The sequence below is a fragment of the Cervus canadensis genome, chromosome 8 (assembly GCF_019320065.1).
Source record: "Cervus canadensis isolate Bull #8, Minnesota chromosome 8, ASM1932006v1, whole genome shotgun sequence".
In the NCBI taxonomy this organism is placed as follows: domain Eukaryota; kingdom Metazoa; phylum Chordata; class Mammalia; order Artiodactyla; family Cervidae; genus Cervus; species Cervus canadensis.
This window is the reverse complement of record NC_057393.1, coordinates 16,645,293-16,663,082: the sequence shown is the minus strand read 5'-3', so window position 1 is coordinate 16,663,082 and position 17,790 is coordinate 16,645,293. Positions and strand designations below refer to the sequence as shown.

The following is a 17,790-nucleotide window of genomic DNA, read 5'->3' as shown; positions in this document are numbered from 1 at the left end:
TCTTTGTCGCTGCACTAGCTTTCTCTAGTTGCAGCAAGCAGGGGCTGCTTTCCAGTTGTGGTGTGAGGGATTCCCACTGCGGTGGCTTCTCTTGTTGCAGAGCACGGGCTTAGGTGTCTTGGCATGTCGGATCTTCCCGGACCAGGGACTGAACCCATGTCCCCTGCACTGGCAGATGGATTCCTAACCACTGGATCACCAGGGAAGTCCTTTGGCACTTTTTCAAATGGGACAGACCTTTAAAGGGAGCGAGGGAACCAGAAAGAAAACACGGCGTGGAGGCAGTTACGAATAAAGCACACACTTTATTCACTGAGTTGTGAGGACAACAGTGAGGCCAGACAGCGGCGGGGGGAGGCAGGTGCTAATTTCAACAGGAGCGTGGAGCAGGTCAGCATCACAAGCACAGCAGCTCGGGCCCAGGGCCACCCCCGCCTCTGTGCACTGCCACGTGGCACTCAGGACACCGACAGACACCCACATACTTTCACGGGGGACACGATACATCTTTTAAACAACAGTTCTTCCAAACGTTTGCTTTCATATTTCGCGAAGGGGAGGGGAGGTAGGAAGAACAGTATGCCTTTCAACACTTGCAAAAAAAAAAATTCCATTAAACCCAACTTCAAAATGAAAGAACTGCAAAAGCTTCGATGCAGGATTGTCGGCAACTCACAGAAACCACACACATTTATTACTGGACAGGTCTGTACAGAACACCCCAAAAGAACACCAATCCCTTGGACACTCCTCTTTCGTAAGAGCAAAGAAACATACACATATACAATCACTAAGTAGCTCCCTACCTTTCTGAATGTCAGTGGATGCAGGCTTCTCCTCTACCTTTGCCAAACGGGCTCAGAAAGCGACTCAGGGCTTGGGAGAGACTCTTTGGGGAAGAACTTTATTTAATGAGAGCAATTGCCACTCCATTACACTAAGCATCAGAAAAGATTGGGTTTAATTTTGCTGTGTACAAGCAGATTGTTTAGAAAGCTTTTCAGCTTAAACTGACCACTTCCCCCTTTCGAGTCTGCCACAAATGAAACTTGTCCCAAATGAAAAACACAAAGATTCACATGCAAAGTGTGTCAGTCCATCTCCCCACTGCTTCTTGCAAACAGAAAGTGATTTTTTTTTTTTTAATACCAAAGTTTCTCTTTCATTAAAACATAATTGGGAGGGGTATCCGGGAGGGAGGAGACATGGTTGTACCTATGGCTGGTTCTTGTTGATGTATGACAGAAAACCACAAAATTCTGTAAAGCAATTATCCTTTAAAAAAAAAAAAGCATAATTGGGTAGTTTCCTTAATGCACGTCAGCACTATAAGGTGTCATTACAAATCTCAAGCCTGAAATAATCTGTTTTCTTTTTTAATAGAATGTACTTCAAAAGGGAGTACTAATGAGTTTTAGGGCATCCTGACAAACACTTGTTTTATCAAAGGGAAATAATCTTAATAAGCCAGATAAAATCAAGTCTGGCCTAGGAAGTACAGATTAAACAGTGACCGGAAATACAGACAAGATGATTTGTAAAAACAGAGCTTCCTGCAGAGGACACAGAAGGGTTGATAGCACAAAGTTCATCTTCCTTCCACCGTCTTTCCCAGCGGTCAGAGAGAGGGCTCTGGGAGCCTACAGACAGGACGGTCCCCTGCCCCTTCAACACGCAGGAGAATGCTAACAGCAAGTTTGCCTTAAAGAGTTTTTAGAAAAACCTACCTAGTCAAAAGTGAATTTGAATTTTTCAACTTGCAAAAGCATATATATTTTATATAATCATCTGAGAAGCAGTTCTTTAGAAAAAGGTGTTTGCTTTAAAGTGTAAAGAAATTAGGTGAAAGTTTAACATTTCCAGCAAGACTTTTCCCAGTGGAGCTGATTGACATCGCAGATGGAGGGGATGGAAGTTGAAAAAGGCATAGTTCCAGCCTCACCCTGGAAGAGGAAGCTCAGCTTGGACACTACAGAACTAGGAGAAGAGGGGAGACTAAGAGGACATGACAAGGAAAAACTATTTTTTTTTCTTTGCACCTTATTACCCATTGACACTAGCTTTTCTGTTCAAGGTTTCTGAGAACAGGAGGTTTCTCTTTTGTGATTAAAGAAGTCACATTAAGAACATTCAGTAATGAACCCAAACCAAGAGATAGACACCCAGCAAGATGGACAAGTTTCCAAATGCTCTTTGTGTTTCGACATAAATCACACCCAAAGACTAAATGGTATCCTGGTTTTTCCGGAAGAAACTCTAAAGGAAGCGCTGACTTTCATGTAACTATAGAGGCCTCTTCATGCAATCAGCCTATGCTTCAAGAATCACTAGTCAGTCCAATGCTCAAAAATGTAGCCCTTTCTGTATGCACCAGGGAAGCTTGCCATGCATATACTTCCTTTTTCTAGAGTAAACAATTCTTATTAATTTGACAGTGTTAAGAACTGGAATTTTTTATGCAGGGCGGGATTCAAGCAGAGAACTCTCATTTCCTGTGCAGTGACCTGGACGTTCTGGGGACAAGCATGCTGAGCCCAGTTCAACGCAACAGATAGGGTGTTGTAGCCCACTGATTTGATTTGATTTGGCAGTTGGGAGAACCAGGTTGTGCCGTGACCCACCACTCAGCCTGGAGCTTTCTGCTGGGGAGCGGGGCTGGGGAGCCCCCACTTCAGAGAGCGGCACTGCTCTACTTACAGACAGGAAGCTATTGGCATTTCTGGCAAGGCAGTTTTGCATGGTATAGTTTAAATTAGCTAATACATTTGATATGGAAAGACGCTTTCCCCTTCACCCAAGGAGGATGCTGAACTGAATTCAATAGTAACAAGAAAAGTAAAGTTTCATTAGTGAGGGCAAATTTAGGGCTCAGCTCTGTAACAATCATTGTGGTTTTTCTTACACTGACATTTGATCTGCAAGTATGTGGGTTATAACTCAGTCGCCAATGAAAAACACTGAGGGTCCTTCTTATCGCCATCATGAAAATCTCTCTCCTCTAGCTGAGCCCTAGGACCCATTCGGCCATCTTTGTTATTGGTCAAGGCAGGGAAACACTGGGACTTCATCGTGGCCCCCACCCTCAGACTTTGCCAAAGTGAAGGACCAGGACACACAGGTCTTGTGCCCAGGCTGCCCATGCAGGAGAGGTGAGAGAGAAGATGGCACAGGTGGTGTACTGAATGAAGCAAAACGCAGCAAACCAAACAGATGAAGGGACAGAACTGAAGGGGCTGCAGTCTGCCTTCAGTCCAAGGAGGAGCTGGTTTCCTCATGTTAACCTCATCAGAGCCGTGTGCTAAATACATTAGTAGGTCCAACACACGTTCACACACACACACAGTCCTCAAACATTCAGTGTCTAGCAAAGGTCAGGCAGTTTGAGATTCCTTTGGGGAAAGCACAGAATACTATAAAGCAACTGTCATGTTCATTATGTTATCCAGCCATGAGAGTGTGTCACAAGTTAGGTCTCCAGCACAAGGTCAGAAAGAATATTCTTGCTTTTTGCCACTGGTATCAGCTACTAACTCATTCTAATATTTGGTGCCAGCAGGAAGAACTTCTGAGCTTTTATAATTAGTGGCATACATAGGTTCTCTCCTTTGGCTTTAAAATAGAGTTTACAAATTCTTAAACAGAGCCCCAAAGCATGAGAATTAATGTGACAACCTCCTATGCTTTCTCCTTTGGCTTTAAGTAAGAGTTTAAATTCTTAAGCAGCCCTCCAAAGCATGCAAATAAATGTGACAACCTCCTACGTGTAACTGACATCACCTTTAAGTCTCAGCCAGAAGCTTTCAGGAACCATGGTGGTGTCTTAAATGCAAGTTTGGGTGGAATCCTTGGCTCCAATGTGAATCTTGTGTTGCTGAGTTTGAGGACTCTGGTGGGAAGTTCTGCTGTTGTCTCCTCCCAGCCTGATCCAAAGCCTCGGTCTTCAGTCTGATGCTGACTTGAGCTACATCTGTCATGGAATATGCTGGCTTCTAACCGCCAGCATCTTTTCATGAGGGACCTGCTGGCCAGGATGCAGTTAGTCTCACTCTTGACCTTTGAGTCACATGCACCTGTGCAAATGTCCCTTAGAAACTGCAGCTGAGTAGGACAAACCTTCGAGCAGGAATGAAATTTAAAAGCACATGCAGGCTCCCCAGACTGTCATGGTTCAGTGAAAACATGAAAACACACACACACAAACACACACATACACGTATCAGGAAGTCAACAGAGCTAGGCAAGAAAGCTGAAAAGACCAAATTAAATCAGTTGGAGGCCATCGCCCTTGAGTTGCAGAGCTTTCAAAGAGAAAAACATGCCTTTCCTTAGCCTACTACTGAAAAGACCTTAAAGAACTCAAAATCAGCGAGGGCTTGGTGTGATATATAGGATGCTGGATAGAGAGAAGAGGAAGCTGGGTTGGAAAACTTGCACTGGGAAGACACAGAATTTTTTTTCTTTTTTTGGTCAAGAGGGCTATGGCCTTTGGAGCAAACTCATCTAACAGTATCTAACTGGGCCAATCAGGAGACAATCTTTCCCTTTCCTTTCTTTGTAAGAGTGGAGGGCTGGGGGCTCCTTGTTCTTGTCCTTGGTGGGGAGGAACACACTGCCTGAAGTAGAAAAGGGTTAAAGGAGAATTTTCATCCATTCCTTTTTCCTATTTTTTTTTTTTTAGCAACAGCTAAGTAACTTGCCAAGTTGGGTCCTAGCAAACAGTAGGGAACAAGGAGCTTGTTAAAAATGCCTTCGGTGGCTGTTGAAACAGAGCTCCAGGGAAGCCCGACCCTGCTGTCCATCCCGCTGAGGCCCGGGCAGCGCTGCAGGAGGCCAGTGAGGAAAGGGGCAAAGGCTGCTGCCACGTGGACCTGCCCCCCGGGCTCTTGCTTCTCAGCCAAGGCGCTACAAGATAAATATATTCATACTTTGGAGTTATTACAACTGCTTGCCCATGCGGCATCTTAAGGGCACTTGCTGGCTCTTATTCATACAGTCGCACTACTGTTGGATAACAGTTGAAAGAAAATGAAAGAATTAGCTCCTGTTGTGGACACAAGGTGATGGAAAAAGGTCACAGGTGAATGCTAATGTCGAGCGTGGAAACACAGACATTTCTACCCCACTGCTTCTGGGCGAGTGTGGCCGTGGGCTGGCCCCATATTTGGCTCATGGGTGTTATAATCAGATTTTTCCCTTTTGGCTGTTGCTGAGGGACTGTAGTTTGCAAATGCTCCAATCAAGTTTGGGCCTTAATTCAACATCCTATGTGTCCCCGCCGTGGTCAGTCCTTTTCCTAAGGGCTGTCTACATGTGGGACTCAGAAGAGTTTTGCTTTTTTCTTCATGTCGTTGCGTCTCCAAAGAGGTAACTTGTCAAACTCCTGGATGGACATTCCGAAGATTTCCCGAAACACTTCTGGGGCTAAGTGGCGCTGTGATGGGAGAAAAGAACAGTGGTCAGTCCTGCTGGCCACATGGGTGGCCTCGAGAGTTGTTCCTCAGTTAACAAGCAATTGTTTTGAAGAGCAAGGCAAAGTGACGGAAAAGGAGTTTATCTCTGAGGCTTCCTAGCAGGCACTGGACCCAGCAGTGGTAAGGACCCAGTTCCTTACCTGGATGGGCCAGGTGAGGTACCCCTCCTACCGAACAGCAGAGCTAGTGGAGTACTATTGATGATTACCATAACACCGAAAGGGGATGGGGCACAGAAACCTAATTCATTATGCCAGAGGCGACTCTGTTTCTGGTCATTGGAAGGCTGAGTAGATGTGGAGAAAATGGACCAGAGCAATGAGAAAGTCAGAGAGAGACATCCAGGGTGGTCCTTTGGGAGCCCTGGGGCTTTTTCCTGACTCAGCAACAGGAGTTCATGTGGATGCTTGGTCTACTGATAATGATGATGTATGTATTCAGTTGTGTCTGACTCTTTGTGACACCATGGTGCTGTAACCTGCCAGACTCTTCTGTCCATGGGGTTTTCCAGGCAAGAATACTGGAGTGGGTAGCCATTTCCTTCTCCAGGGGCATCTTCCCGACCCAGGGATCGAACCCATGGCCCCTGCTGCATCTCCTGCATTGCAGGCGGATTCTTTACCACTGAGCCACCAGCAAAGCCCTGGTCTATGGACTTCAATCTCTTGTGCTGTCTAGAAAAGTTCTCTTAGGAGAGTGGATCCAGCCTTTCTCCTCTGTGCTAGCCTGAGCTCACATACAAAGGTACAGCCTTTTGTTAGGGAAAATTAACGATTCTTTAAGAGACTGGCAGCCCGAGTTTTTCTTAATTAAAACCATTCAGATGGAAAAGTACAAAGATCAGTCTCCCATGTCTAAGGAGGGCGGCTTAGGTATGTGTACCCTGCTCAGCCTTCATCCAGGAATGTGGAAACAGTCAAGAGAGAAACTTGTCTAGTACACACCTCTGTATCAAATGCTCCCTCCCTAATCTCAGCAGACACAATTCAGGCTCAGGGAAAGATAAGGATTTGGGTGTGTCTGAAATGTGGTGGAGACCCCATTCTACATCGCCCACTAAATTCTGGCAACTTTACATTTCTAAGGAAAGTGAACATGAAAGTCGCTCAGGTGTGTCCAACTCTTTGCAACCCTGTGGACTGGACAGTCCATGGAAGTATCCAGGCCAGAATACTGGAGTGGGTAGCCTTTTCCTTCTCCAGGGGATCTTCCTAACCCAAGGCTCAAACCCAGGTCTCCCGCACTGAAGGTGAATTCTTCACAGCTGAGCCACCAGGGAAGCCCAAATTTCTAAGGAAAATGACTAAAATCATCCTGCACTTCTTGGGCTGTTCTTTTGTATTTAACCACACATTTTTATGCTGATCTCCTAAATACAAATCTGGGTTTTCATCCAAAGTTAGTTTTACCTAGGTTGATCCTTTCTCATTTTTGCCTTAACTGGAACAATTCTTGGGGGAGAGTCACAGGAAATGCACAGGAATACACAGTTGGGACAAGTTTTGTTTTGTTTTTTACCTCCAGCCTGGTTCTGTCCACATCTCTTAGGATTTTGTTGCGCCCCCTGTTGGTTACCATCAGCATTTCATATGGAAATATCTGCGAAGAAAAACACCTCGTATAGAACACAGCTGTCCCTTTTAATAACAAACAGAAGCTACCTAAAACCTCGGACTCCCAAGACAGAGCTTCTGAGACACTATGATTAAAGCATTGGAGCGATGGTGTTCCTCGCTTGAGCTTCCAGTGGACAGGGGCAGGTTCTTACACATTCCCAATCCCCACCGGTGTCCCCTGTGGCATTGGGCCTCTGGAGGGCATGGCTGGGTGAAAGGATCCCACTTACTATGTACTGGGTATGAAGGTAAAGATTAGAAGAGAATTGAAATGACAGGTACACGTTTGTATATGGCAGGACACCTTTGCTGGGCTCAACAATCTTGTTCCGTGACCAGCTCATGAAACCAGCGAGCCGTGCAGCCCCAGCAGCGGTGACTTAGTGGGTGACTTTCTGAAATAACTCTCAGTTATGGTCACCAGGGGGCACACCCCTTGGACACCTCTAGAGTCACAGAATGTTCTAGAGCTGGGGCGACCAATGATCCCAGTTTTCTGGGGACTGTGGAGGATCCCAGGATGCAAGACTTTCAGTGCTATAACCAGGAGAGTCCCAGGCAAGTTGGGGCACATTGGTCATCTTATCTGGAGTGGATTGCAGCTGCTCCACGTGGCACTAGGCAGGCTCTGCTGTGCTTATGGCAGGGGCTGAGTGGGTACCAAGGTCGCAGGAGGGAAGTGCTGGCACTTCATTGTGAACACAGCACCAAACCCAGTGAGGGTTCAATCCTGCTAGCTTGGTGTGGCAAACCAAGGGAATAGAAGGATGCTTTATGATATAGCTTGACTAATGGACTAGGCTGGAGCCAGGTGGGTCTCAGCCCTGAAAAAGATAGAAAATCAAGTCTTTTGGGGGTTATGTCCCCGTTTCATCTCCAGGGGGGAGGAAAGAGAAGAAGGGCCACACTTGCCTTTGGTTCCAACATGTTGGGCATGGAGACCCCCCGGTCCATCCTCATTCCAGGCATGTGGCCATCTGGGAGGGTCTGCAACAGAGAAGCAGATTTCAGGAGGAGCCCATGGCAGCAGGGGGAGCTGGGGGAGACCTCGGTGGGCTCCCAGACCTCCCTGTCTGGGTCTCAAATCCTCACTGCCATTTTACAGCTGTGACATCTTAATTACCATGGAGTTTTCAAAATGAGCTCCTTGCTGAACAAAAACAAGGATACTGGGAATACCGCCCTCTTATAATCCAGTTGATGAAAGATCTTGGCTTAATAACTATTCACTAATCCCTGAATGTAGGCTGCATGCATGAAAGTATACGGTACAGCAAAGAATTGCCAAGTCTATGACTTTTTTTAATTTTAATTTTAGTTTGCTTTGCACTTTTCCCCTTTTCTCACTCTCCATCATCATTTTAGGTTTAGGGTCTAAGGGAAAAAGGAAAACTACACACAGTAGCTTTCTCATATTGGCCAAGGCAGGGGTTTCATTTGTGACCACAAAGAGGAGAGGGCCTCAAGGAGTGAGTGGTTATGATTAAAAGAAAAAACAACTGTATATGTGTGGACCCTTGATACTGGTCCACTTCCACCCTGGAGAAGACTCTTCAAGGCAGAGCAAGAGAGTCCTTGACATCCAGCCTGGTGCATGCCATGTCTGCAAGGCCTGCAGGACTGGCTTGATCTGGGCACCAAGCATGCCTGCTGCTCAAGGCTCCTCACATCTGTGGACTAATGATGAGATGGATCAACCAAAATCAGGGTCTTCCTCAACAGAAACTCTTCTCTGGAGTAGCAGAAGAGCACGTCTGGATTGGAAAAAGGCTGTTTTGCCCATGTAGTCAACTTGAAAAAGACTGGTCCATACCTGGTAGTCTGGAAAGGAAAGACAAAGAAAATCTCAGAAGGGGCAGGACCACAGAACAACACAGAAACATAAACAGAGATTACATCCTATTGCAATTCTCCAAACGTGCCCCCATGAGCCACGCTCTCCCCCAGCTCCGGGTCTCTGCCCCTACTGCCTGGTTGCTCCCTAAACCCAGGAAATGCCTGTCCCAGTTTTAGTTATCAGTTTAAATACTCTTTCTCATGGAAGCTGACACCCTGAAGATGTGGCTCCGTTTTCTTTGCATGTCCAATCATAGCATTTATCTCAGAGTTTCTCTTTCCCTGTCTCTACCACACGCATTCTGAAGACAGACCCACAGCTTGCTTATCACTTTACTTCCAGTGCTCAGCACATAGTAGGGCCAATGAATTCCTTCCTATAAACTGGGCCTCACCTCGCACTCCCCCGCTGACGTCCCCGTAGCTGTTGTACTGAGCGAAGTCTGTAGAAACAGGCTGAAATGAGGGAAAACACCATGAGAAAATCTGCTTCACAGTACTCATTTTGGGGTCAGGTGAAAAGGGAAAGGATTTATAAAATCCTAAGAAGTCCTCCCAAGTTGTGTTGCTGGACCCCCATTACTTTTCCTACATATTTCTTCTATGAAATCCTTGTGTTTTGCTGTATGCTCTTTGCTACTGCTCAGACCCTTGATAAGCAAGTATCTCTTGCTGATAAATAAAAACACATTTCTCTGCATCAGAGCTACACAGTTAGACTTGTTCTATGCTTTGTGGAGAGCAAGGCTGCAACAAACCTTCCTGTATCTTTTTACAGCAGAGATAGTGGCTCCAATATATAATTACTTTGTACTTGATTGTAGAAATTTGCCACACAATCCAGTTTTCCCACAAGCTTCTACAGGCTATTTTTTTTTTAATGTTAATAGTATATTTTACTGCAACCAGGGCTTCCAAAATATTATCATTCTAATATGCAATCAATATAAAAACTATTGGTGGAATTTACTTGTAAGAAGGTTTTTGTACTTCTGATATGTTTTGTCCTTACAGCATATCTTAATCCAGATGTTAAATTGTCATGGGATATACTTATCTCATAAAATACAAAGTTGAAAACATATACTCATATGCATAAGTTGTTCCAAACATACTTAAAATTAGCCAATAACTTAATAAACCACCAAAAAGAATAATTTGCATAGGCTATTGTTTTATCTAAAGTCAATTTCCCTTTCTCTCAAAAGAAATATTTTATCTTGCCTGTAACTCAAAGTGATTTACCAGGACCAGAGAGATTACAATTTTCATTATATTCCAACACTGAGATCATATTCTGATATATTCAGACAATACGTCAACATTCCAACTAGGACTGAAGAGAGAAGAAACTCAGAAACGAGTCATTAAGAAATCTTACCCGGTGAAGCCCATTTCTTCCATAGCCTGGGAGAGATGAGGTTTTGGACGATAGAGCATGTGAAGCTGAATAAGAGAAAGATTTTTAAAAAGCAATTGTTAGGAACTGAAAGTGTAATTCTCTCATGAAATTGCCGGTGTATCTTCTACTCTGCAGAACAGAAGATTTAGACAAGAAAAAAAAAAAAAAACCCTCTTCTCGTCTGTCTCCTGCATCAGCAGGTGAGTTCTTTAACACTAAAACCACGTGAGAAGCCCCATATTGGGCTCAAATGTTGACAAAACACCACCAGATTTGGGTGATACACGGAATGGGTGGGCAGTGACATTATCAAGGAGGGGTTGGGAAGAAAGACATGCTTGGCATGCTTTACCTCTGACTCCTCAACACAATCCTAATAATGCTGATATTATTTCCATTTTACAGGAGAAGAAATAGGGACCAAGAGAAGTTAAGTACTTGCCCGAGGTTGCTCAGCTTGTAAAGATCTGAGCAATGATTTGAACCCAGGGCTACTGTGATGCATAGACCCAAGCCGTGGTTGGTATGACAGTGATAACTGATCTGGAGGCCAACATGAAAGTTGCCAGGATCTACTGGCCAGCCACTGCTGGACTCCTGGAAGGGCTGCGATAAGGTGTCCCACTGATCAGCAGCATAAATGCATCATGCTGCTGGGTTTTGGAGGGAGCAGACCTGGGCTTGAATTCTGGCTCTGTGACTTAGCACCGCTGCATCTTTGGGCCTGGTATTCCACCTTTTAAGGTCTTCCCTTCTTGACCCATGCAGATGCAGCGCCATTTACTCTTAGAGAACAGATCTGCAGAATTGGAAGGATTTACTCTAAAGATTAGAAAACTACCTAATCTAAGATCAATACCAGGCAGGCATCTATGAGAGGCAGGAGGGCAGTCCAACTAAGAGTGTGGGCTCTGGGGATATAACACTTGGACTCCTAATCTTAGTTTTGTAGTTATCAGCAATGTGACACTGAGCAAGTAACTAAAACTTCCTTTATGTGTTTCCTGATCTAAAAATTGGGAATGATAACATCATGTACTTCTTGGTAGGTTGTGACAATTAAATGAAGTAATGTTTAGCAGAAGTATTTGCATAGGAAAATACTGAACACGTATTTAAAGGAACCCTCAGGAGAGAAAATAATGCACTAGTTTAGAACATCAGAGAAGAAATTTTACAGCTTGAAAGAGATTTGGCTTATGATAAGTATAAGCAGGGGAAAATTACTGATAGACTATTTCAGTCCAGCAGATGAGTAATCTCTTTCAAAAGTAGCAAAAACATCCCTGTCAGCCCTCAGCTCTTACACTGAATATATTAGAAAATATAGAAAATATTTAGAAAGTAGTGTTCATGCTCTCTACAGTTAAAAAGCATTCTGTCCTCAGACTTCTCTGGGACTCCAGTGGTTGAGACTCTGCACTCCCAAGGCAGGAGACATGGGTTTGATCCCTGTTCGGGGAACTAAGATCCTGCATGTTGCAGGGTGTGGACAAAAACTTAAAAAAAAAAAAGCATTCTGTTCTCTATAAGAATCTCCTTTTGGCCACTTCCCCTTGAGATGGATTGAGATGTATGTTCTAGAAGGTAGACTCAGCACAAGGAAGTTGACCCCTCCTGGTTCGTGACACCCTCCAAGGGTTCCCCCCATTTCTAGCAAGAAGGAAATACACATTTATGGAAGAGCCGTGGCAGGCTCTTAAGCTGAGTTGAACACAGATTCCATGACAAAGGATTGTCATGCTTCCTTTCCGGGAGCAGCCCTGCCCCTCCTGGAACAGTCAAGATAGGTTCCCCACAGGCAGGTGGCCGGCGCCCGGCTCAGGGAAGGCAGTGGGTCTGCTGCTCACCTGAGTTGATGGGGGAATCATAGCGACTGGCGGCCAGGGAGGCCCTCTCGCGGCTCTCCCTCTCCTTCTCCATCTCTTCTTTCAGGATCAACTGGCCGAGGCCCGAGTTGAGCTATTCATGGAGGAAAAGAAAGATGAAAGAGGAGCCTGCAGTCACTTTCAGGGAGCTGCAGTTTCTTTTCAGTGGGTCCTGCAAGAAGTTCCTGACTCTGAAGAGGCCTGAAGCATATTGTCCCCAAGCCTGGGAGTTCCCCTAAAAGTCATCCAGGTTTTGGATCTTGAACCCCACTTGGCCCCTTCAACGTCAAGGCTCGGCTGCCCTCAGCCAGGCTCCACATCAGAAGAGTGTTCTCCTTTCTCTGCCCCCGCCAAAGTGCCAGCAGGGAAACTCAAGAGGCAGTGTGTGAGGGTGTATGTATTTTTGATGTGGGAAGGGAAGCTTGGGGATAGCAGCCTTTAAAAAGAAATTATACTGACTTGTTTAAAAAATAGGGAAAAAATAATGCATGCTCATTGTACAGATTCTAGAAAATCTGGAGGGGAAAAAAGAACAGGCCATAATCCACCAGAGATAAACATTATTGCCATCTTGATCTACCCCTATCCAGTCTTTCTCTATGCAGTCTTTTGTATGTATAACATACAAAACTGGGATCACATAATACATGCAACTTTGTATCCCCATACAACTAGTATATGTGCATTCCCCAGATGATTAAGTATCTTTGGAAAATAATAATTTACAATTTCTCAGCTTCCCCAACCCCTGGCTACAACTGACTATCCTTCTTTTGGTCTTCTGGGATGCTGCAGGCCTATGCTAGAGACAGAGGCTATCATGAGGGTGCTTTGGTGAGAGTCCATTTTATCCCTCTCTCCTGGTCCAGATACACACACAAGGCCTTATGAGTCCAAGGAAAGACTTGGAGAAATGCTCTGTTCCAAGAGAATTCCTTCAGCACAGCCTGCGTATGGGAAAGAAGGTATTGTACCGCCTCGAAGTACACTTGGGCTGAGCCTGGCCTTTCAGCATCCTTTCAACACAGGTACCACACCCACACGCCCCACACAGAGTCTCGTTCTCCTTGTAGAAGCCCTAACATTTATTCCATTCCCATCTGACCTCCAGCTTCCATATGCTCTCTTCCAGAACCCACTAAATGTTCTGCCTTAAGAGTCTCCATGTGCCCATCTCGTCTCTCCTACTGGACAGCAAGAGGTCTGGGACTACCTCTTGCTCATCTTGCCCACAGTCATCATTCCATAACAAGGAACCGCAGAACTGAACCAAAGGCTTCAGCAAAGTCGTTTAAGGGACAAACCTTCATTAATTGCTCCTCTTGAAGCTGCCGTCGTCTCAGAAGCTCTTCATCCTCTTCCTCTCGGCCGCTAGATCTGCGCCTCGTGTCAGCTCCTAGTTCCACAGTAAACACAACTTCTCACATTAGCCCCAGGGAAGGGGGGTTGGGTCTCAAGGGATTAGGGCACCTGTGCTGAACTTGTCAGGTGAGCAAAGTCAGCAGTGGTCATCAGCATTCGTGAACAACACAAGGGAAAAAAAAAAGAGCCTGCTACCAATTCAGCACCCCTGACTGGCTTCTTGAGACAGGGAGCCCTATTTGACAAGACAGTGCAATGTGTGATTCAGTAAGGTGAGAATTCTGGCCTGGCAACAAATCTGATCTGCTCACTTAGACCTTGGTTTGCCCTTATGATCGGGTCTAAGTCATCCCATTGGCCACTGGCCAGAGCGTCCATAGTAGGTGGGAGGGGCATCGGCAGTTATTATTTTGATGTCCCTGGGGTCAGTGTTCAAACACAGAAGAATCCAAATTCATCTAACTACCATCAAATAGGTAAGATAGTCACTTTCCTGTGATGAGTTTAAAAATCTTATAGTTTTCCCTTTTTCTGAATATTTAGGTTTGTTACCACACTGTCACCCTGCCTCCTACCTTCAATAAATTCATTAAGAAGCATGCTTTATTTTTTCTTTTAAGAGATGGGTCTCTAATGTTTCCTTGCCTCAGTCTCTTGGAAGATGGTCCAAAAAAGTTTTATAAGAATGGATCCATAAAAGGGTTACTGCAGCTATGAAGTTACTTCAGTACAATATAGCAGATAATGTACAAATTTTAAGCTTCCTGGAAACAAAGAACTGGGGTAGAAAGGAGGAATCTGTCTGAATGGTTGGAAAAGTAAGATAATTACTGTTTTCCTACGTTGCCTGGGTTAATCTGGCTGTGGGAGGAAACAGGAAAGCTTGCTAATCTAATCAAAATAAACTTTAATAGTTTCAGTCTTCATCATTTTGATTAATGGGCCAGAAGTTTTCTTCATTTTGGAAACTCAAAGAGCTTTCAACTATTTACTGATGACAGTTGATAACAATAAAATGTTAATTCTTCCTCAAAGTTTAGCTGTTTAATGTCCCCACTAAGCAACATGACTGAACCAGGAATCTCAGTAGCCCCAAGAACTGCCTGAAGGATGTGGACCAGCAGAAAAAAGCTGATGATTGTTTCAGTTTTTAAATGGCAATGTGAATTTTCTCTCTTTAATTTACACAAATAAAAGTCTGCAAGAACTAGCAATAGATACATCTTAAGCCAACATAATGTATAAAATACATGTGAATAATGAACCAAGGAGGTAGACTTTTCCTTCAACCATTTCTATAACTATCAATTGCTTTAAAGTCCACATATATTGCTTGTAAAAATTATTCTAAAAGTAACTTGATAAAAAAAATAGAATGAGGAAAATGTGGGAGTTTTGGAAAATTGAAGGCCTTTTAGATTGTCAACAGAAACATGATAATATAGTCATATCTTTGTAAAGTTGACTAAATTTTCAGTAGTAGCATGTATTTTGGTGGTATCATTTTTTAGGGTCAAGTGATGTAACTAATGACAAAACAGTAAAGCCAGAGACACAACTCAAAAGCATAAATGTGTGGTTCAAAGCAAAGAATGAAACAGCTCAAAAGTGACATTAGCACAGAAGTCATGGAAATGACAGATGTGAAATCATGTAACTTTGCAGAACACGTGCTACTCCATGACAGCCCTTCTTAGTAATGGAGAATGTGATCAGGCAAGAAAACTGAAAGTGCTTCAGTGTTTCGACTGGTTGTTAAGAACTGTAATTACAACTCAGAAATCGTCTGAAACAAATTTAATTCAAAGACGTCACGCTTCTGTGGACACTCAGTAAATTCACTCACTATAACTACAGAGAACAAAGTTCAAGGCAGGAGGCTTTGATTCAACTACATTGAAAAGAGTTACTGATTTTACAACAACCACTGAGAGTCCACACAAAACACCTGTTTTAGACCAGTTCTGCCCCTTGTTGGGTTTGGTTAGCATAAGACTCTGGTGGTTGGGTTTTTGTAACTTGGAAGTATTCTACACACATGTTAATACTACATTAGTTCTTTTCACTCTTCTACCTCTTGGTCAGACTTTTCTTAAAATCTTTACACATTTCCTTGCATATTTTTTAAGCATTTCATTTTGAAATCTCCTAGCAATCCGTCCATTTGGCTTAGCTGCAACAGTGGCATACCTACGGCGGGAAGTGAGGGGGGACCAGGCCAGTGGTCCGTCTCAATCTTTGGAATCTCGCTGGGGTCTGGAGCCTGGGCTGCTGGGAACTTGGAAAACTTGATGATGTCTTCTGAAGATTTGCTCTGGGCTGCCAAGGCAGCTGCATCTAGATGGGAATCAGGGGCAGCTTAGCTCTCAGTCTGCAAGGCCACGGTGGTACAACCCTCTGACATCGCTTTCTTGTGCTCTGGCCAAAATGTCAACTCCAGATAGCTGCTTATCACCACCATCAATCACCCAGTCACTAACAGTGCCTAGGTGACAACTCATCTGCCTTGTGTTCTGCCAGAAGCAGAGCTTCAATCCACATCTATTCTGCATCTGAAAAAACCTTGTTCTAGAGCTGTGCTGTCCAATACTAGCTTGAGCTACATGTGGCTATCTACATTTAAATTAATGCAATTAAATAAACCAAAATGATTATCAGTTCCTCAGCTACACTAGCCACATTTTATGTGATCAACCTGTGATTAGTGGTCACTGTATTGGACGACATAATTAAAGAACATTTCCCATCATCACAGAACGTTCTATTGGACAATAGTCTTCTAGAGCAATTAGAAACTTGAATTAGTAATTTGAAATTAAGAAGGTAAGTGAAATGCATGACACTGTCCTTTGACTGTAGGTGTTAATTGTAAGAGAATTGGCTATGGATCTTTGTGGCTTCTTAGCCATAAAAATATTGATCCAATTCATTTTAATCCTTGCATATTATATATGTGTCCTTGAGTCCCAAGTGAAACGGCAGCAGGAAAGTTCACTATCAGTTTGCAGGAATTAGCCTTGAGACTTAGGCTTGCCATACCCATTTGGTCATTCTGTTCAAGGGTCTGCATATACAAGTGAGTCATCCAACTTTAAAACAACAAAGTCAGATGAGGAGCAGCATTAGCTCACAGTGCGCTTAATGGCTGTGCTTATAGGAGGGTCTCTGGCTTAGAGCCCCAGATGTAATCACAGAAACAAGCCAGGTTAAATGGTCAGTCTCTGACGCTGGCTAATTTTGCAAACTGATCTGGGATGTTACTAAACATTTCTAAATATATTAATAATATGTGTTTATATACTATAGATAAAACTTGGCCCCCTCCTGGAGCTTATAGATTTTAAAATCTGGAAGTAACTTTTTGAATCTTCAGCTCCAATTCCTCATTTTTAAAGTAACCTCTGAGTTTCAATTTGGTTAAGTAACTTGATTGAGGTTGCCATATATAAAAAAGGGGTAAATTCTCAGTCAGGGATGGAACAGTGTTTTTCTGAATCTCTAACCTCATGAGGAAAAAAGATAAAATCAGCTTGAAAAACACTGCCTTGTATATCCTCTTCTTAAAGAAGGATAATAGGTATCAGCATGTTAGAGACTGAAAAGTGTGACTTTATTTAAATTTAGCATTTTCGAAATGCACAGAGCACAGACACCAATTTTTGGTGTGGGGTGACATCTTTTTCTATCACACAGAACTGCTCTCTTGCAGAAGGTCCTCTGGATGTACCATTCTGCTTGTGCTACTCTTAATTCTGAGGGACTGATAGAAAATAAAGCATAGATTAGTCAAAGTCAATGTCACAAAAAGAAGTCAGTTCCCTCCAAATAAATAACCTAACATTATCCAATCTCTTTAAATCTTATTTGATTATTTTTGTCTGGAGAGGCAGGGTCTTAGAGATTTTAGTATTTAAAGAAAAAGTCTCTAAATTGATAAATCAAACTGGAAATCTTATTCTTACATTTAAAAAAAAAAAAAGCCAGACTTCAAACAGTACTTACGGATTAGAATTGGTGAAGTCAGTAAACATTCACATGTTAATGAGTGGGTGAGAAGACATTAAACCATAAAAAAGCAAACAAAAACAATGTTAACAAACTTAAAAAAGCAAGCACAAGGTGTAAACTCCTAAAAAAGAAAAATACAGATGAAGGAAAAAAAACCTAGTCCTAAGTACTAGAGCCATTACAATACCTACATTCTCTTTTTTTCCCCTACAATGCTGGCCTGAACT

The 17,790-nt window shown here is 43.5% G+C and overlaps 1 protein-coding gene across 22 annotated transcripts in view; it reads right to left on the bottom strand.

Annotated features, from left to right (window-relative positions):
• Positions 1 to 285: 285 nt before the first annotated feature.
• Positions 286 to 17,790, bottom strand: part of ABLIM1 (actin binding LIM protein 1) — a 327,992-nt gene continuing 310,487 nt past the window's right edge. For 10 of the 22 annotated variants that reach the window (XM_043475365.1, XM_043475370.1, XM_043475360.1 and 7 more), the window contains 9 exons: positions 15,746 to 15,892; positions 13,498 to 13,589; positions 12,176 to 12,287; positions 10,305 to 10,369; positions 9,319 to 9,379; positions 8,901 to 8,908; positions 8,000 to 8,074; positions 6,990 to 7,070; positions 286 to 5,431 (listed from right to left, as the gene is read on the bottom strand). In XM_043475365.1, the coding sequence (XP_043331300.1) occupies positions 5,318 to 5,431; positions 6,990 to 7,070; positions 8,000 to 8,074; positions 8,901 to 8,908; positions 9,319 to 9,379; positions 10,305 to 10,369; positions 12,176 to 12,287; positions 13,498 to 13,589; positions 15,746 to 15,892 (755 nt within the window). In that variant the 3' untranslated portion in view covers positions 286 to 5,317. The remainder of the gene's footprint in view (positions 5,432 to 6,989; positions 7,071 to 7,999; positions 8,075 to 8,900; positions 8,909 to 9,318; positions 9,380 to 10,304; positions 10,370 to 12,175; positions 12,288 to 13,497; positions 13,590 to 15,745; positions 15,893 to 17,790) is intronic. The other 12 variants (XM_043475357.1, XM_043475366.1, XM_043475372.1 and 9 more) reach the window with 2 other exon arrangements.